This window comes from Protopterus annectens, chromosome 2.part1 (genome assembly GCF_019279795.1).
Source record: "Protopterus annectens isolate FY-2018-M chromosome 2.part1, PAN1.0, whole genome shotgun sequence".
Classification (NCBI taxonomy): Eukaryota; Metazoa; Chordata; order Ceratodontiformes; family Protopteridae; genus Protopterus; species Protopterus annectens.
The window spans coordinates 1,835,504,134-1,835,525,800 of NC_056729.1; the positions used below are offsets into that span (position 1 = coordinate 1,835,504,134).

Genomic DNA, 21,667 nt, shown 5'->3' on the forward strand with positions numbered 1-21,667 from the left:
CCAAAGGGCTAGTTCCCACACAAAAACACATTTTCATGTGGCCATTTTGCTGAAAACTTGCCTTTTTCTTATCTTACCTGTAGCGAAAACTTAGCCATAGTGAATTCAGTGATGAGAATAACCTTGCAAGTGCTTAAACATATCTCAAACTGCCACATCACAATGCAGTTCTGGATTAGTAATTCTCTTGTACCCGTATCTCCTTTTAAATCAGCATGCATTCCCCTTGCTATCTACCCAAATTTCCTTAACCACTTCTCCTTTCCGCATTAAATCTCGATTGCTTGCTTTCCCAACATTTTTATTACTATTCCAATGGTACATTGTCCTACTCTCCCAATTATTCTGCTGTGAACTGTACTGTCTGCAGTCAGCTGCAGTCCATAAAATTAATTTGCTTACATCTCATATAAATGCCCTTTATACTTCCAATTTCCAAGAATAGTAGAACAAAAAGCACTGGTGCATTAGTCTTGGAAACTGGATATAAATGTCCTTTATTCTTCCAATCTCCTAAGTGGAGCACACAGCAATAAACAGAAGGATTCAGATGGCATAAACAGGAAACATAGGTCACCTTCAACAATCATTATGATATATAAGGAAGAGAAAGACTTCCCTTGTCTGCTTTCAAAAGGTGGCTCAATAATGTCCAATATTATTGTGGCATAGTACTTCAAAGTGCACTCATGCTGAGTGAGCTGATCATTACTGTAAAATCAAAATGACTCACTGCATTCAGTGGTAAGAGTTAAACAGAGGTATCAGCATATTGGTGATGCTATTAATGTTAGTCATTTGGTAATTTAGGAAGCACAACATAATTTGATAGATGGTGCTAAAGACAGTAAATAAAAAGGGTTGTACATAACTGGTATGTAACATGTCTGAGGTATAGGTTTTATTTTTTTGTTACAGATCCAAACTTCTGCGACTGATAACGCATGATATTATGCATAAATCTGTGAATTTATTACCACCCATCTGTAAACCCAATTGCTAAAGAGGAAACCTACAAGAATAAAAAATGAAAGGAATTAAAAAATCAATTGGAACCAGGATAATACAAGATTAAACACAGCACTCACACACTGGAGAGAGAAAGTAAATTACCATAGGATTGGAATCTGCAATCAAGTCTCGCAAAGAATCCAGGAAGCCTTGATCTTCCACCATCTGCGCATTAATATCATGTAGCTTAGCTACACACACAGCTGCAGTCTTCCTTACATATGGGTCTTCATCTTTCAGACACTTCCGAAGGGGTTCACACAGGTATTCTGTGATCTTATCAACTCTGATACACCCCATTGTGCGCACTGCAAGGGCTCTGATCAGTGGGTTTGGGTCTTCACAGTCCTAAAGATAGAAAGAAATTAAGTTAAGAAATGTAAATATACTATTCTGAGACAGATGGTTGCTTTTTCACCTCTCTGAGCAAGAGTAAACTGCAAGAAAAAAGTAGCTTGAAATTCACTCCCCCCATATTTCCTTCTCATAAACACTGCATCAACACTATTCGCTAGTAGCAGCACTATGGCTTTAGGATTCAATCTCAAAGCTGCCACATGCATACTATATAACAATGATAAAGATGTTCAGCTCAGTCTGTGCTCAAAGCTCATCCACAGTAACTAAATGTTTTAGTCTGCGTATGCTTCTTACACAAGCTCTTTTCCAAGATTAAGCATCTTCCCGTTTCATGTTTTCTTTGATCTGTCAGTGTCATAATCCAATGCAGCGAGATATGTCACACTGAATGGCACATAGCATTTATGGAAATTAAATGTCAGCAAAACAATAAAAAGCAACCATTTCCTAAGAGGATTCATAAACTACTATTTTAAGCAAACGTAATTTCAAACTGTCTTTGCAAGTAAGACTCCACCTTGACCTCTTCTACACTCTGACAAAAATATAGACAGCACTTAGGACACAAGTCCCAGAGTCAGTGTTTTATGCTCTTTACTACATGAATCATGTTTAATTTTGTAATCAATCAGGCACATCAAGCATCTAGGCAAGACCCTTTACTGATGACTGATGCCTCTGATGGATTAAAAAGACGAACATAAATTGTGAGACATGTAAAACAGTCCCACAGTCTTCAGTTAACTTTGAAAAAGTCTCTTGGCACAATCTGGTAATGTGCAAAAGGCATGTATGGAATCTTGGATTATCAATTTAAGACAAGCAATGCAGAATGGTATTCGGTTACCCCAAAACAAATGTACTGCAAAAGCAGAGAACTGACAAAAACAGCAAAAATATTCAAAACACAGAAATATGCTGGTAACACCTTTAAAGATGCCCATGTTCAAATAGTCAAGCAAAATTCCCTCATGAGATGACACTACTATTGCAACAAAGCAGTCTGTCAAGTACCATACAGCAAAAGAAAGATAGCAATTTATTAAAAAACATCAAGTTATTAAACTTCCAACAATGCTACTCAAGATATGTCCCAGTAAATGTTGCCAGTGAGGCCACCTGCACTTACAGTAAGACCACCACACCTACCATTTAAAAAGAAAGTCCTCCTCTTATTTCAGGACGTCCCCCAGAAGCAGATGGGAATGAAACTAAGGTAATCATCGATTGGAGAGACCACAAAAGTTCCTCACAAGGAAAAATTCAAGGTATTCAGCATCTTTTCTATGTGGATTGGCTAAAATCACTGTCACTTGACTCAGTTTCATACACACTACGGAGAGGTGATCTCTGCCTTGCGTATAACACAATCTCTGACTCTGCTTTACTGGAAATGCTGCTTATCCCAAACTCCAATGGCTCATGGGTTACTCACTTATGTAACACAACAGAACCTGCTATAGGTACAGGTTTCTCTCCCAGAGGTTACCGCACCTGTGGAAGAGACTCCCAACTGATGTCACGTAGAGCACCTCTTTGGCCCTCTTCAAGTGCAATCTGAACGAATGAATGGTAACTGTAAATTCACCCCAGGAGTTCCACCTGTATCTCTCTTGGACAGGGGCAATAGGTGCAGACCATGGAAACAATGACGGAACTTGGCTAGACTTGTAAGGGCCCTAGGGCAATTAGCCTAGTAACTTTCTATGATCCTATTATAATATAGAAATCTTGAGTCAGGTCTGCTATCCCATCTGTGACCCACAGGGTTACAGAACTAACCAGACAGAGTATAAAGGATTAGTCCACATACATTTACTTTAACTATCAGATCTAGGAGACTATAAAGAAGGAATAAAGATGCCTTGGTGAATTTCAAGTAGTTTATTCAGTTAAGTAGGTAGCTGGATGAGTTCAAAGTTCAGCACAGGCCGGAAAAACACTCAAGTGAGAGGCATGTAAGCACCATTAACCATAGTCTGGCCACCTGCCGGTACAATAAAGTCAAAAGAGGCCATTAGTTTAAAAAAAAAAAAAAAAAACAGGATTATTCAAATAACTGTACCTAAAAAATACTTGCATCTTGGGGCTTATGAAAAGGCTGATATTGTAGAAAAAAAAGAAAAAGGGAGAGAGAACTTAAAAAGTCTAAAACATAAAATCTACATGCATTCAGAAATCAAATCACATTGTCAAAGGTACATTTCAGTTTCTATGCAAAACCACAGCAGATACATCCAGAGTGACTACGGCAATTTAGTGATCAGCTTAGGAGAGCTTCCCAACGTGGATAACAGACATGCAATTAAAATCTGGTGGTGTACCAGCAATTCAAACTCCAAAAAAAGTACTTGTAATGCTCACAGTAGAAAAAAAATCTGAAGGAAAACAAAAAGCTTATTTTTCATTAAGAAACAAATCGGAGCCAAATAATTTGGTCAATGTTCTACTACTGATCCTAAATGGACAAGTGTCACAACCAACTCTATTGTAACAGCAAAGAGACTCTGAAAATTGTCATAATGAAGGAGTTGCAGAGAAAAATACTTCTAAAGCTTCATCTCCAAGTGAAACTGTAATGTACTAATGTCTATTCCCCAATGCAAGATCATATGCTCCTTCTAAATGGTATTGTTAAATTCTCCACATACAGAAGACCACTGACAAAAGCAGAGTTTTTAGGAATTAAACATGCTAAAGGACTGAAAAGCGCCATTGTATTTTGAAAGTCTACAAAGAAGATCAATGTAAAATGTCCAGGACACACTTACTACACTGCTACAGTCACATTTAAAAACTTTTAGGGTAACGTAACATGTGCTATCCTATATATTATATATACATACGTGTGTGTCTGTCTGTCTTTCTGTCTGTTTTAGCTTTAAAAAAGGGAACGTCCAATATATGGAGCATACAGCTGGAAGAATAATGAGCTAGTTACAATGATTTGCCTGACAAATGGTACTCAGAAGTTTAGAAAAATAAGTCTGAATACAGACCTTTCAGAAAGAAGTTCGCATTTACTGTCTGTGTATTACTTATTAAGTTTCTGATGTAGCAATGACAAAGAAGCAAAATGAAAACAGCAGCACTCAAATAAAGACTCATTTGGAGATGGCAGTAATTTTCGTTTAAACATTTGGTCTTTATAACAGCACAAGGACCTACAAAGATTTTTGTTACCCAACTTTACCTACTTAAAAATAGAGCCAAAGAAGAAAATAAAACACCTGTGCATGGTCTGCCCTTTAAGTGTAGTAAGATTTAAATGGGACAATGCAGTCCTCATAACTGGCACTGCAGGAGTGGAGAGAAATAATGAGAGATCAGCACTCCTTGACTTCTCATAAGTATTAGACTCCCGATTGGTCCTTCCTGATCAAGTGAAAAATCAGTTCCCTTCCCTAATCTGATCAGTAAAAAAACAGTTCCCTATACTAATCTGGTTATGTCCAAGGGTCAGTTTCAAGGTTACTCTCCAGTCCAGCTGGCGAATCTGGGAATTTTGAGGCAATGTTACAATTGCCTTATGTACAGACAACCCTCTCCTCCTTCCAACAAACTCTAATACATGTGAGAGATGCAGTTACACAGCCAAACTGGAGGCAGAGCTCTCTCAACCCAAGACTGGCACAGTCAGGAGGAAAAGGTAACCACCCACACCACAAATCCAGCCTCACACAGACCTATTGCATCTGCATACCAAACACATAAACACACAAAAACATACTCAGAGGCACTAAATAAAAATCGGCCTAAACAGCAAAGACCTCCTAAGCAGATATCCAAGCAACAGCCACCCCTCAACAATACCCACAAATCACATATCTCACAAAATCAGTGTGCCTCACAGTCACAGCCCATAAGGCCAAACAACACACCAAATACACTTGTTATAGGGGACTCTATTGTCCGGCACACTGACATCCCACTCACCAGACTGAACAAGGAGAAGGTCACTGTAAGCTGCCTGTCGGGTGCCAGGATCCACCACATAACGCAAGCACTCAGGTCACTCCAAAGCAAGTACAAGTATGACTCTGTCATTGTCCATGCTGGTGTGAATGACCTGAGACGTACCTCCCTGGACTACATGAAAAGAGACATAGAGGAGCTCTCTGACCATGTAGCCCAGGCTGGTATGTCCCTGACCTTGAGTAGCATCTTGCCCTCACCAAGAAAGATGCCACAGTATAAAGACAAAATGATCAGTTTCAACAATTGGCTAAAGTATTGGTGTCATTCAAAGGGGATCCAGTGTCTGTCAGCCTGGGATGACATGCTTGACAAGCCATGTTGCTTCGCTAGGGACAGCTTGCACCTGTCACCCTTAGGCTTTCGTATACTGGCCAAGACTCTTGCCACCCCCATAGACAACCCAAAGATAAAAAAAACTAAAGGTAATGCTACTCAATGCCAGAAGTCTAAACCTCAAGATGCATGCACTCGAGACTCTCCTCAGTATGGAAAAAAATCGATGTCTGTGCAGTAACAGAAACCTGGTTCAAGGCTCCTGAGAGCACCCCAGCACTACCAGGTTATAACTCATACCATGCGTTTCGGCCCCAAAACTCGGACCGAAGCACAAAAGGAGGGGGGAGTATCTATATTCAAAGATACCAACACCTCCAGGTTAGTGGCACTGCACGAAGCATCGGAAACCATCCACGTGCAACTAACAGCGGGCAAAACTGCCTTTCAGTTTGTAGCCTGCTACAGAACACCCTCCCTATTACAGGAACCCCACTTGGCATTCCGGAGAACACTGGAGAATATGAAGGTCTCTCCAAACACTATGTTATTGGGTGACTTCAACTACCCAAACATTGACTGGGAAAACTACTCAAGCCCAAACACCCTCGCCCAACGGTTCCTTGAATTTATAAACTCACGCAATGGAACAACTGGTCACCACTCCCACAAGAGGGAACATATTGGACCTGGTAATCACCAACATGGGTACTCTATGTTCCACACCAGAGGTAAACCCCTCATTGGCAAGATCAGACCATAAACAAATTTCCCTGGAGATCCATATCCCGTCCCCACCCCCAGCCAAGGAAATCACTGTAAAGAATTTCTCCAAAGCCAACTTTGCACTTCTCAAGACTGAGGTGGAATCCTTCAAAGCCCCTGGGCCAGAGGATAATACAGCCCAATCTTAGAATCCTTTACAAATGCATTCTATGAGCACCTGCAGGAATGCATGGATCGTGCTATCCCAAATAAAACCAAGACTCACTCCTCCAAAAACAGGAGACCGGCCTGGTGGACCCCGGCCATAAATAAGCTACACAACAGAAGGAGGAAGCTACTACACGACAGAGCAAAATCCCAAAAAGGGAAGGGATCTCTGATCAGTATTAGCAAGAAACTTTGATCCCTCATAAAATCATCAAAGGCCAGTTTCGAAAGAAAAATTGCCCTAGACACTAAAGATAAATCACAAGGCCTTCTTTAGTTATGTCAGAAACATGGGCGGAAACTCCCAGATATGCTCTGAATTGTTGCATAACAGTACAAAATATACCGAACCTACAGACATAGCCAACATCCTGGCAGACAGATTCAGCGCAAAACTTCTCCCCCCCCCCACCCAAAGGAGCAAATGCCTATCCCAACTGAATGTAATCTCCCTGACATCACAGATGCACAGGTGAAAGCTGCCCTCTCCAAAGCAAAAAAACACAGCATCTATGGGACCGGACGTTGTCCCAGGCTGAGTTTTACACGAGCTCCAAGAAGAACTGAACCCTCACATCAAGTCACTGTTCAAACTTAGCCTTACTACAGGATATGTACCCAAAGAATGGCGTACAGCTACAGTGGTCCCACTCCACAAAGGTGGTGCCACAACGGACCCCAGAAACTATCGCCCCATAAGCCTGACTAGTCTGGTCTGTAAAGCTATGGAGCGTATTATCATGGAACTCATAAACAAAGACATTGGAAGCCTCCAAACACTGGACACTACCCAATTCAGCTTTAAGGGCAGATCTTGCCTCTTAAATCTAGTTGATTTCTTTGAAACAGTTACCAAAGCCATAGATGAGGGCAAGGTAGTCCACACAACCTACCTGGACCTCGCAAAAGCCTTCGACACAATACCCCACTCGGGCATCATAAATAAGCTTACCAGCTTAAATATCAACCCCTATATCACAAGATGGGTTGCAAACTGGCTCAGAGATAGAACCCACATGGTCAGAATCGCAGGTTCCATGTCAGAATCCAAACCAGTTACAAGTGGCATACCACAGGGCTCAGTTCTGGGACCTCTCTTGTTCGGTATATACTTCTCCGAGGTTCAGGCTAACACAGGGGGATTATGGCTGACAAAGTTCGCAGATGACTGCAAACTGGGGGCCATAATCGAATCTCCAGCTGACACAAGCATCCTCCAAAAGGGTCTCACAGAGACGGATGCTTGGTGCCAGAGCCACGGCCTCAAGCTAAACGCTAAAAAGTGCATAGTCATCCCCTTTGGGAAAAACAAGGTGCCCACAAATTACCACATAGGTGGTAATCCATTAAGTACGGAAGTAGTAATTGGAGATTTGGGGACCAACGTAGATAGTAATCTCTCCTTTGATAATCACGTTGCCAAAGTGGTTAGAAAGACCTTCTATATAGCCCACCTTATCACAAAAGGGTTCGCATCTAGATCAAGAGAGGTCATTGTGCCCCTCTACTAGTCACTCATCAGGCCCATAATTGAATACAATGCACCTTTTGGGATCTACCTTACATGACACCTGCAGCAACTGGAGAGACCCCAAAAGTACCTCACCAAGAGGATCATGGGCTACAAACAGATGTCCTATGCAGCTCGACTAAAGAAACTCCAGCTCTACTCAGTTGCTTACCGCCTACTCAGAGGCGATCTATGCCTGACATACAAAGCCATGTCAAACCCAGAATTAATGGACATGCTCCACCTCAAAAAATCCAAGTCCCTTAGAGCTACACGCTCCAGGGACCTAAACCTCAGCACAAAAATAAATAGGACATGCTGGAGGGACAGATTTCCCAGAGGCTCCCCTCACTCTGGAATAGAATCCCAATTCATGTAAGACATAGCCCCTCGCTGACCCTCTTGAAGCGAAATTTGGACGCGTGGATGGGAAATCGCAAATTCACCCCTGGGATCTCTCCTGTGTCCCTGCTAGACAGAGGCACAGTAAACTAATCTTAAAAGGGTACCTTCTGTGACCTACTTTACAGAGGTACAGTAGGCTAATCTAATAGGGAGGCGGAAGCCAAATACACTCTGGCTAGGCTTATAAAATGCCCTAGGGCAGATAGCCTAGTATCTACCTATGAACCTATGAACTCCTGACATGAATGATTCAAACTAAAGAAAAATGGACAGAACCACCACTATTATTGGTAAATGCAGGGGGGGGGGTATACCTTTAAATGCTAATTAAGCAGAATTGGTCATTTGCATCATGTTATGTTTACAAAGAAGTTCTACTCAATTCAGTTGTTAGACAGACTTTACGGAGCTCAGGACCATATATTTTTTGTCTATGTGTTATCTGACTCCTAACATGACATGGTGTCAGAGTGGGTGAAATATCTGTCAATATTAAAGTACTCCTTCCTTCATTGTTGCAAATGTACAATTGCTAAGAGTTTGTGTTAAGACAAAGAATTGCAATTTACTACAGAAATGTGGCTTAGTTACATTCCCCTGGAATATTTGTGCTATATGAATAAAATACAGGTGAAAAATGTTTGGATCCAGAAATCTGAATTTACTTCTCACTGCACGTGGAACAGTTGAAAAATCTGAAAATATTCAGCATGCAGCACACCTGAATACTGCTGAGAAAGAAATACTTTCTTTTTCTTATCTTGATGAAGACAGGAAGAAAACAGCTTTTAAAACAGATAAGTTAAGGATTACTGAAAACCATGAAAGAACTTGCCATTTACTATGTTTCTTGTTTACAAAAGGCACATTGTCCTATATGGACTACAGGATGCACAATACTTAGCTGAAGAAAACAAAACACTGTCAGTATTAAGTAAAATAGAGCGGACCTTATCAAATGCTGTAAAGATACTCATAGCAAGTGATATTACTACTGCATACATGAAAGCAATAACCGATTGGGGGGGGGGGGTGTAACATAAAATACTGTAAAAATGACAGGTCTGAAAGAGAATGGCATTAGGCATCCAATGTGGAGGTTACAGAAAATAATGCACTGCTGCAATCTGAGGTTTCTAGTAAGCGTGGCTATAAACATGAAAGGAGACAATGTCCAGTTTTAATCAATTACATGTAATTTGTGCCAGAAAGCATTTTTAAGTGTGCACAGACAAAACAAGTGTGCTGAAATTGAATTTCATAAAATATTAAAAATAACTTTGCTAATATTGCTGAAGCGAAAAAATGTGATATTGTGAAATCTGAAAATGCATCAGAGAAAATGAAATAGGTGCACAAGACTGACTGCCAGAAAGAAATGCTAAGAGTTAAATGGACAGAATGTGGAATTTAAACTAGGGGCAGTTATAGATAGTAATATTTTATTAAAAAATACTTTTAAAGATTTGAGTCAACTTGGCACTCAACACAGAACTGTCTGCACATTCACAACCTACTCTAGCCACTGAGTGGCACTATTAGGAAAGAAATGTGACATCAGCACCACAATAAAAACTTAACACCTGCACCGAAGAGATCTCCTAATACTTTAAATTTGTGAGAAGTTAGGACTGAGAAAACAATATAGTACCTACAGTGAAAAAGTGTATGGGTTCAAATCAGAGTTACACATCTCAGGTAAAGTGCAAAGTTTCTTCAGTTTACAGGCTTAGGAAGTTTGTCAGAAGAATATCCCATACAAACAAACTGGCACTGTGCCAGTTATTTATGCTCTTGGAAAAAGTAGCAATGATTTTCAAACTTTAAAAAAGTGGACCTGAAGCACATGGCAAAAAGATGCAAGCAGAGTCAAAAGAACAGGCAAAGAGTACAGTCACTAATTTGAATACTTGCATTGACCGCAACAGTAAAGTGATAACCAGAGACAGCATTAGCCACTGCTTACAGCTGAAGAAGTTGTCTCAAGAATGCAATTTTTGTTCAGCACTAGATGCAAACCAGTGATGCTGGCAAGTAATGTTAGAAGAAAAAGTATGCACATGTGAAAGTACAGAATCCTTAAAACTTCTACTTGGTATTTTGCCAGCACTATAGGGGTTCCCAAGAAAGCCCAAGCAATTAAAGCCTTATAAGGTCTTGTAAAACAAAATAGATGACATATTAATTTTTTCTCTTTCTCCTCACAGCTGTTCATAAGCTGCCAAAAGGGCCTCTCCTCATTCACCAAGTCTATGGGACACTACTTTTCCTCCATCCCCGCTGACTTACTATAACCCATGCTTTGGGCTGGTGAGCAGACTGAGGCTCCTGGTATAGTACCATTCCACTGCAGAGGAGTGTTTTTGCTCTTTAAGCCCCAAATTCTCTCCCTCATATATGACTGTTAAAGTCAAGTGGGCAGATATGCAATGGGGACAAGCTGGTGCATCATTCCACCTCCATAGCAACTCAGTCAATGTCTCCTGCATATTAACCCTTTAGGAAAAGATCCCCTGTATGTCCCCGATTCGACCAGGGAATGAACACTGTATTGGCCAAAGCACACACCCTCCCCCAGGATAGGCATGCCTATTAGTTTCCTTATCAACACCCCAATCACTCCAGCCATTAACAGAACTCTAGTTGCCCAGGCCACAGTCAGGACTTCATCACATTACACCATGCTACTGGCAAGACAGAAAATAAGTGTAGGTTAGACACAAGAGCAAGACAAAACACTTGTACAGCTGATGAACAGGTCAATATAGCATAATTTCAGAGTGGCAAGTCAGAAACACACGAGTTGTATTCCAGTGTCAGGAGGTCTGAAATGTGATCCATTAAAAATTTAAGTAACTGCACAAATGTCAAGAACAGCAGATTATCAGGTGTTACAGTGAATGATGCTGTAACTTGTAAAGTTACAACCTAATGTGGTGGAGATAACTGTACATCTAAGAGAGCCATTGGCACAAGATGCAAACTGTGAACATGATCAGAGTTTTGAAATGCTAGAGAAACTAGTTACAATTGCTCCCACATTAAAATATGGTGATGTGAATAAGCTAGGTATATTGTAAACAGATGTCAGAATGGTAGAGATAGTCTGCTGGGAATGTTGGGTTTTAAATAAAATGCGAGACAGACCTCTACTGTGGAAAAAAATGGGGGAAAATATGGAGGCACCACCAAATGTATAAACTACAATGGTCTTGACAATACGAGTCAGTGCTGTTGATAAGAATGTCTGAAAAGTCTAACAGTTACAGACTTGCAGAGGTGGGACAAGGCGTTATACAGTATCTGCTTTAAAACAAACTCTGAACAAAGTTTTAGTAAGCTCTTTCTATAAAAGAGTTGATGTTGGTCAGCAGGTTCAATGGTCTGATGCAGAACCCAGAACTCAGCTTGTGCCACTAGACCAAACCCTGTTGGACTCCACTCGTGACTAATCGGCAGTCTGACTTGGAGTCAGCTATTTTCACACTGTGGGTTATGAGAGCCAGTTTGCAACCCACCTAGTGATGCAGGGGTTGATGCCAAGCTTAGTGAGTGTTTCTATGATTCCTGAGTGGGGAATGGTATCAAAAGCCTTGGCCATATCAAGGTAGGCTGTATGAACCACCTTGCCTTCATCCACAGCTCTGGTGATGGACTCAAGTCAACCAAGTTGAGCAGGCTGCAGGCATGATCTACCCTTTACAAAATCAAACTGTGTGGAATCCAGAGTTTGGAGATTCCCTAGATCCTTGTTTATTAGGTCCATGATGATGCGTTCCATAGCTTTGTACATAAGACTATTCAGGCTAACGGGGTGATAGTTCCCAAGGTCTGTAGTCACTCCTCCTTTGTGGAGAGAGATGACTGTAGCAGTGTGCAATTGGGTAGGGACAAAGCCTGAGGTGAGGCTGTGACTGAACAGGTTACATAGATGAGGTGCCAGTTCACTCTGTACTTCATGTAGAACACAACCAAGGATATTGTCATGTCCCATAGAAGCTGTATTCTTGGCCTTAGACAGTGCTATTTTAACCTGTACAGCAGTAATACAGGGTGCTTGGCAACCTACTGGTATTGTGATTGGTCCTTGGGGGGGGGGGGTAAAGTTGGCATAGAATCTGTTTGCCAGTATACTGGCCACATCTGTTGGCTCGGTACAGGAGGTACCATTGTGCAGTAGCTCAGAGCAAATCTGGGTATTGCCGTGGAGATTCTTTACATAATTATAGAAGGCATTGTGATTGTCTTTATTATCTGTTTCAATTCTATTTTCAGAGCTAGCTTTAGAGGATTTGATGAGGTATCTCAACTTTTTGTTGAGGCTGATAAGGGAGTGTTTCCACTCATGGGACTTCACCTTATTCCGCATCAGTTTCCTTCTTCTATTGTGGAGTTTATGGCAGGGGACCACCAAATTGGCTTTCTTTTTTTGGAGGAAAGCGTCTTGGTTCTATTGGGTATGGCGAGATCCATGCATTTGTGTACGTGTTCATACAGTGCACTGGGGTATGATTCTGCGGTCATGCAACTATTCTCCATTTGCATGGGTGCCGTGAAGTTAGCCACCTCTGTTTTTAGGAGCCCAAAGTTAGCTTTGGAGAAGTTTTTCATGGTGGTTACCTTTGCGGGGGGGAGGGGGGGGGATTTCCAAGGTGATTAATTTGTGGTAGGATCTAACCAGGGAGGAGCGGACTACTGGTGGAGAGCAACGCTCACCCATGTTAGTAATGACCAAGTCAAGGATGTTGCTACCTCTAGTGGGGGTAAGAACGAGCTGGTGCAGGGCACTGGAATGAATGAACTCCAGGAAACGTTGGGCAAGTATATTGGTACAAGAGTAGGTTTACCCAGTTAATGGTGGGGTAGTTGAAGTCGCCTAGTAAGAGAAAGTGAGGTTGAACTAATATTCTCCAGGGTGCTTAGGAACATGGAGTGCGAGTCTTGGGACATGGTTGGAGACCTACAGCAGGCTACGACCTGAAATCGCTTTCTTAGCCAACGTTAGCTGCACCTGAAGTATCTCTGATGGGTTATGTTGGGCTACCTGTCTGGAGATGTGAGCATCTTTATGCATATGGAAACACCACTGCCTTTGGAGCTTCAGTCCAAGTTCTGGGGCCGAAAAGTGTGGAATGGGTTATATCCTGTAGTGCAGGGGTGCTTTCTGATGCCTTGAACCAGGTCTCTGTTACAACACAAATGTCGATGTTTTCCATTTTAAGGAGTGTTTCAAGTGAGTGCATTTTGAGATTTAAACTTCTAGCATTGAGAAGCATGACCCTCAGATTGCATTTGTTTGTAGCTGTTACAGTGCTAATTTGGTCTTTGGAACACTAACTAAAAAAGGCACTATATTAGCAAGAGCCTTGGCCAGTACCAGGAAGCCCATGGGTGACGGATCTATGCCATCTCTGGCAAAGCATCGAGGTCTGTCAATCATGTCTTCCCAGGCAGACAGATACTGGATCACCTTAGAATGACAGCAGAATCTTTGCCAATTGTTGAAGTCAATCATTTTCTGCTTGCACTGTGGTATTATTCTGGCTGATGGTAGGATGCTGCTCAGGGCTATGGTCATACCAGCCTGGGCTACATAATCCGAGAACTCCTTCATGTCTCCTTTCATGTAGTCCAGGGAGGTACTTCTCAGGTCATTCACACCCGCATGTACAATGACACAGTCATATTTCTACCTGTTGCTGAGGGACCGGAGTGCGTGCATTATGTGGTGGACCCTGGCACCTAACAGGCAGCTTGACTGTTACCTTCTCCTTATTCAAACTAGTGAGTGGGACATCAGTGTGCTTCACTATTGAGTCACCTATGACTAGTGTGTTGGGCATGCTGTTTTGTCTTAGGGGCTTTGGTTGAGTGGCACACTGTTTAGGGAAGTTGCGTGTCTTGTGATTAGTGTTGAGTACGTTTCTTCCTTGGAGGTCTCTGCTGCTTGGGTAGATTTTTATTGAGAGCTTCCACAAAGGTGGGTGTATGGTTTGTGTTTTTATGTGAAGGCAGTGCTGGTGTGCGTTCTGGAGGGCTGTGTGTTCCGTGTGGTGTGGTGCAAGTGTTGACCTTCTCCTCTTGACCAGCTATTCCGGTCTTGGCTGTAGAGTGTGTGGCTTCCAATTTGGATATACAAGTGCATCTTTCGCAAGTCTGAATGTTGGAAAGAAACAGGAGAAGGTTGTCGGGTGTAAATGAGGCATTGCCTCAGCATGCCCAAGTTCACCAGCTTAATAGGAGAAAGCACAGGGAACAGACCTTTAGACATGCCTGGAGGGGTGGGAACTGATAAGTACTGGATCGCTTTCCTTGTAGAATGTTTAGTGCTGGTAGCACTTTTGCATGCTACAATAATTGCTACAAGAAGTCTGGTAAAGTGCTAGACTAATAAGCTAGTATAACTGCAGGAGAGGAGAGAACTAGAAGATCTAAGGGAGAAACTGAAGAGCAGATTCTGGCACCGCTCAGAAGCTTACAAACAGTCCTGGATACAGCAAGTCTGTATCTGGACTAGATTAGTTACAGGATAGGCAGAAAACTAGCGGAAATGCAGGCTTTTAAACCAGAAAGTTGAAAGATATGGAAAATTGTCCAAACGGACAATAATCTAAAATTTCTGGGCCAGGAACCACTCCTCTTGTGGTAGATAAGACTGTTTTAAGCTTCTGAGCCCCCCAAGCCTTCGACACAGCAAATCTGTATCTGGACTAGACTAGCTACAAGAAAGGGGGGGAACAAGCACAAAATGCAGGATTTAAAGCCAGAACGTTAAAAGAGATGGAAGAAACTGCCCAAAAGGCCAATAAGCCAATATATTTGGGCCAGAGTGGTAGACAGGGTACCTAGTGCTTATCACTCCCACTCATAAGCTAGAAGGCTTCCCTACAACACAGAAAGGCTTGGGGGGGGGCTCAGGAACTTACAGTCATGGATACAGCAAATCTGTATCTGGACTAGACTAGTTACAGGAAAGGGGGGAAACAAGCTTAGATTTTTTTTTTTTTTTTTTTTTTTTTTAGTAAAGTGGAAAAGGAGAAAGCTGAAACAGAAGATAATTCAAGGTTAAGAATCTAAGTGGGTCGACCATCTCAAATGTTCTCTAGCTATTGGGTAGAATGAACTAATGACACTAGACTGGGAGGAATGTCCCAGATCAAATATACAGTATGGGCGGGCAACTGCAAAGCCACCAAGTATAAGAACAATACAATAATAGGGACGGAGGGTGGGAAACTATTACAGCTACAAGCTGTAGCCACTAAATGAAAGTTTTTTAAACAGATAAAGGAGCAAGGAGACGCTAGAGAATGCTTTTAACGGCAAACAAAATCAGTTACGTGATACCGGACTAAAACACAGAAACCTCAAAAAAAAATTGCACAGATAGAGCACTCACAAACAGAAAATACAACTCTCAGTATGAAAAAGCAGTTTACAGTTAAGTAATTCAGTAAACATGCAATTAGAGTAATGAAACAGTATCTGGCAATGAGAAATACAGTTAAAACAGTATAAAACAGTACATAAATGCAGTGAAATAGTAAAAAAGCTTTAACAGTGCAAAATTTAGTAGATTAACTGTACAGGACAATTATAAGAGAGAGTTACAGAAGTGCAATTCAGTGAAATAAGTTTAAGAAATAACTTATTCTGCTCTTGGAATCTGAAGGAATTTCTGCTTAGCACCAGTAATGGATCACCATCCCCAGCCTGGTAAATACAAGTGCTGTGATTAGCATACAAACTCCAGAGGAACATTTTAAAACTGCCTAGAATAAAAACACCATGGTTAGTTCTACACAAAGATGGACTATAAACCAACAATGCAAGGCTGTGGGTAAAGAGAAAAATCAGTGGGTTCACGATAGCTGCTTAGAGACAGCTAGATGACAGGGGCAAAAAAACAAAACAAACATACTGTGGTTTTGTTAACAAGCACTGTACTAAACACAATTTTCCTTCCAAGTCATGTAGTTAAAGCTGCAGTGTTACCTTCACAAAGCTGTTCACTGCCATGATTGCCATATCCGGTTGGCTTTTTGCATAGTTCATCAAATAGAGGTACACAAGCTTCTTCAGTTCTAGGTTATCTGTCTGCATACAGTTCACAACATCAGGGAAGAGAGAGCTGCAGAAGGAATGTAAAGTGCATTATTTATCATCACAGGCAGAATTCTTTCATACACTAACCAAATGCATTCTTAACTTCACTAGGTCCTACAGATATTTCAGAATTAAGTATGTCTTTTTTCTCAAATTACCCAGTAAGATTTTTGCTTTGCTATAATTACAATAATTATAAATACAGATTAAGACAAAGTTAGTAATGAAAAAAAATATATATTTTTTTCTTTACACTAAATTTTGGACAGTAAGACAATCTGATCTTTTACACATTCTGTGTACTGTTAAAATTGGTAATGTCAGGCATAACAGATTTGCTTTAGAGTACAGAAAACAAAGTCATAGTTAACAGACAGAAACACAATACTAAAGGAAGAACAAAGAAGATCCAGCTGCACATATAGATGCACTGAAGAAATCATAATACAGCATGCTACAGAAAGCTGTGTGGTGGATTTGTGCTGTATTGACCCAAGACACAAATACAAGTCCACACCTTTCAATGGTTATGTCTTTCATGGTTTTGAAAAGGGGTTGGTGAAGTTCCAACCACCATACCCAAATTAGCTTAAATGTAGTAATCTCCAGGGAATTTAATAATGGGGAAAGGGACAATGCAGCTGTATTAGCAAAGGACAGTAGGTTTCAAAGAATGTTTCTTATTAATACACCTGTACCCTACTGTGGCAAATGTTCACCATCCAGGATTGCTACAAGGTACAGCTGTCCTGGTAACTGGCAAATGCCACATGGACAGGGGTGACCTAATACTATATTCCAATTACAAATTAAAGACAAAAAATGAAAGGCAGACAATCTGAACAATACAGATGGGGAATGCAAAGAATACTGATGAAAAATTACACTACAATAACAGATTCACATATTTATAATTATACGCAAACACCTATATATATATATATATATATATATATATATATATATATATATATATATATATATATATATACATACATACACACACACACACACACACACACACACACACACACATACACACACACACATATATATATACATACACATATATATATATATATATATATATATATTATATATATCAGATAGCTATACATATATCTATATACATCTCTCCCTCTCATATATATATATATATATATATATATATATATATATATATATATACATACATACATACACACACATATACATACACACACACAAGATATCTACATACATCTCTCTCTCTATATATTATATACATACATCTCTCTCTCTATATATTATATACATACATCTCTCTCTCTATATATATATATATATATATATATATATATATATATATATATATATATATATATATATATATATATATATATATGCACACACACACAATGATATATATATATATATATATATATATATATATATATATATAAAGTAGATAGCTATACATATATCTATATACATTTCTCTCTCTCTATTATATACATACATACACCTCTCTCTCTCTCTATATATATATATATATATATATATATATATATATATATATATATATATATATACACACACACACACACACACACACACACACACACACACACACACACACACCTGTTGAAACTGTTTTCCCCACCCCACCCCTATTTTCTGCCGTGTCTTTAATTGGTATAACTGATTTTTACAGCTTGTGTGTTATCTAACTCAAGGATCACTTGCATAAAATTAGACCTGTTAGTAACAGCCTGCATTTAATTGCTGGAACCTGTGTTCTGAGAGATTGCTTTCCAATCTATCTGCAAATATACAGAACTGAGTATATTTTTTGGTTTTTGAGTTTGTACTGTTAGTTGTTGCTTAGATCTCTGTTGAAACTGTTTTGTCCCACCCACCCTCCCTATTTTTGGCTTGTAGTTTAAATTTGGTGGCTTTTGCAGATGCCCACCCCACTGTAGATTTGATCTGGGACACTCCCCCAGCCCCATCTCCAGCCCCATCTCCTTACCACATTCTACCGAATAAACTCACTTGCTTTTAGTCCTTTTTAATTTAATTGCATTTTTTAACCTGGGTTTAGTCTAATATAGCTACATACTCAAGTGTGCCAACTTGCACTGCATGTGAATTGCTTTCACTACTGTTTTTGCTACTTTTCTGTAAAAAAAAAAAAAAAAAAAACTGTAAGCCTGTTTCCTACCTTTCCTGTAACTAGTGTTCCAGATACAGATTTGCTACACACACACACATATTATATATATATATATATATATATATACATACATACACACACACACACACACACACACACACACATACACACATACATATATATACACACACACACACACACACACACACACACATACACAGACACACATACACAGACACACATATACACAGACACACATATACACAGACACACATATACACAGACACACATATACACAGACACACACATTTTCACTGAACATCAAAGTTACCTATCATGTATTCAGGGCAGAGACAGAACTGCACGCTGGCATCAGCCCACTTACAAGTGCTGGTTAACAAAAAGGAAGCTTAGTAACCTACATCATTGCACTTTTAACATATAACATGCTGTAAGACAAGACAAACTGTTAATGTGAAGTTATACTTCTCTCAGAGAGTGAGAAGGAATTCCAGACTATGCCCACAAAAGTAGCAAACCTTTATGAAACAAACAGTCTGGAAGATACTAGGCAACATCATTGTCAGATGACAGCAGGTGGATGTGCTTATTACTACCAATGAAGGGTTTGGTCCTTTATCAAGAGATTATTGTTGGACAATGTTTAAAAACCCATAATTAAATCAGAAAACAGGCAATGTCCGTCCATTAAATGACTGGCAGCATTCCATCATCCTTAAGCATAAATACTGTGGTGTTTACATCTTGCACTGCTAATCACTGGCAAACCATACTTTTATCACTGGTAACAAGATTATTTTGGTTATGATAGTTATGGAAAATGTTATGGCACATTCTTAGAATATCCCTGAGTTTGTCAGGGATGTTGTCTAAATACACAAAAGAAAGTTAATTGAGGATCAAGCCAAAAAACAAATAGCATTTCAACTGGGTTACTAATACAAGACCCCTGGATAGATGACAGAGTAAAAAATTACTGAGAGAACAAGAACCCTAGGGAGAAGTTATAGCTGGTAACCATTTGAAACTTCAGGACCTACTAGAGCGAGTCCAGAAATACGAAGATTGAATGGCCGAAGTCTGAAATGCTATTTCTCAGAATATTCCATTTTCTCCGAGGTATGGTGATCTTGGAGTTGGTATACATAAATTCTGAGAAGGGGTCTAGCGCCCCATAGGAGGGGTGGAGGGGGGGGGGGGCTTGACCCTCCTGCAAAAATAAGTTTTAAGGAGATTATCTCAGAGATTCACTCTTTTCAGCATGTCAGCACTCAGCATTTCAAGTGCAGGGATTTCAATAGGGAGCGGTTATAGCTAAAAGTCAGGTATGTGGGATAAAAATCGGTGACACTATTTTCTTAAAATTTACAGTAATGTCACAATGCATAGCTTGTTTAACTCCCTGGGTAAGTTCAAAATACTGGGAAGGAACGCAGGAGGATTTATGCAATTAGTGAATAAATGCGTCCTCCTAGGGGAATGCCAAGGACTGCATATTCTAGGTTATAAAAGTGCTTAGTATTATTACCATTTTATTTTAATACAAATAATGCTCATTTGACAGGTAGCTCTTTAGCAATCAATAGAAAGACGGAGGCAAGTTAGTAGCATAATATCCATTTGGAAAACATGGGGTACTGTATATTGTCAAAGACTTTTTAGAGGCTGGTGAACAAGTCACCAAAGACTACTTCAGTTAATTTAACTATTTTTTTAAATTTGACTAACTGCTTTATTCATTCCATACCCATATATACATTTTTTAAATTTGACTAACTGCTTTATTTACTCCATACCCATGCGTACATTTACATCAACTTTTGAAAACTGTATTTCTTTATTTAGACAAGCTGAAACATACTGTTCTTACTACTATTTATACATCTCAAACTGTACTATTTTTTGTCAATATTCAGAATTAGATTACTATATCGGATGTACATTGTATAGTGTATACATTATTATTTGCTCATTTGTAAATTTTGTTTAGTAATGTTAAATTTTTATCTACTGTATGTCAGGAGCTTTTCTCCCCGGGTCTCCACTGAAAATGGGTCTCGTGCCCAGTCAGACATTACCTGGTAAATTAAAATTAAATTTAAATAAATACCCGCCTCAAGTACATTACATATTGTGAAAACCACTAGCAAGGTACACTTACTCAATACCCTGCCTGCCAAATCCTTCAGTTCTTATTAGTTTACTTAAGAATGCATTTAATACACATTACATCTGGCCCAAAACTAAGATTTTAGTCAAAGTCTTGTATAATATTTTTATTCACAGTTTCATTACCTATGCTAATGTGGAATTCTCACATATACAGTTAATTTACAATGTCAATCTTCAACATTATGCTGCTTGTGTGGAAGAAAGCAAGTGCTGTGGCCCTTCCTACAGCCATATTTATGTTTATTAATAAGGCCATATGCACTTAGGTAAGATGAAAACAAGGAAGAAATAGACCTCTCTAGAATGAGACACAGAATGGAGACAGGACAGAAGTCAGTAAGCAGCTGAGACATCCCTCATTTGAGGAGGGACTAATATGGCAGATTTTCATAAGTGACAGAAAACACGAGAGGACAGTGATTTGTTACGGATATACTGAAAAAGCACAGCAATAAAGGTAAAAAAGAAGCTAGAAATCTGCCAGTCACCAAAAGCATAGCAGATTATCTTCCTAAGCCATACACCGACTTCTTGAATGCTCAATGGCTTAAAATGAAACAGAAATAAAAATCACAAGATAATCCTCTGGGTGTACTTCTGTTGCTGAGTGGTTGGTAGTGGCAAAAGCACATTGGAATCCAATATGTTCAGTTAACTTCAATGTGGACCATTGTCTCAACATTTCTACACTCTCCAGAGCCCTGTGGGCTTTACAGTAATCATATCAAAACTTCAAGAGTGTT

At 39.8% G+C, this 21,667-nt stretch overlaps 1 protein-coding gene across 3 annotated transcripts in view; it reads right to left on the reverse strand.

Moving 5' to 3' along the window:
* AP2B1 (adaptor related protein complex 2 subunit beta 1) overlaps window positions 1-21,667 on the reverse strand; it is a 1,330,026-nt gene that overhangs the window by 1,260,764 nt on the left and 47,595 nt on the right. For all 3 annotated transcript variants that reach the window (XM_044063279.1, XM_044063277.1, XM_044063278.1), the window contains exons 4-5: window positions 16,466-16,601; window positions 1,114-1,359 (exon numbers count right to left, since the gene is read on the reverse strand). In XM_044063279.1, the coding sequence (XP_043919214.1) occupies window positions 1,114-1,359; window positions 16,466-16,601 (382 nt within the window). The remainder of the gene's footprint in view (window positions 1-1,113; window positions 1,360-16,465; window positions 16,602-21,667) is intronic.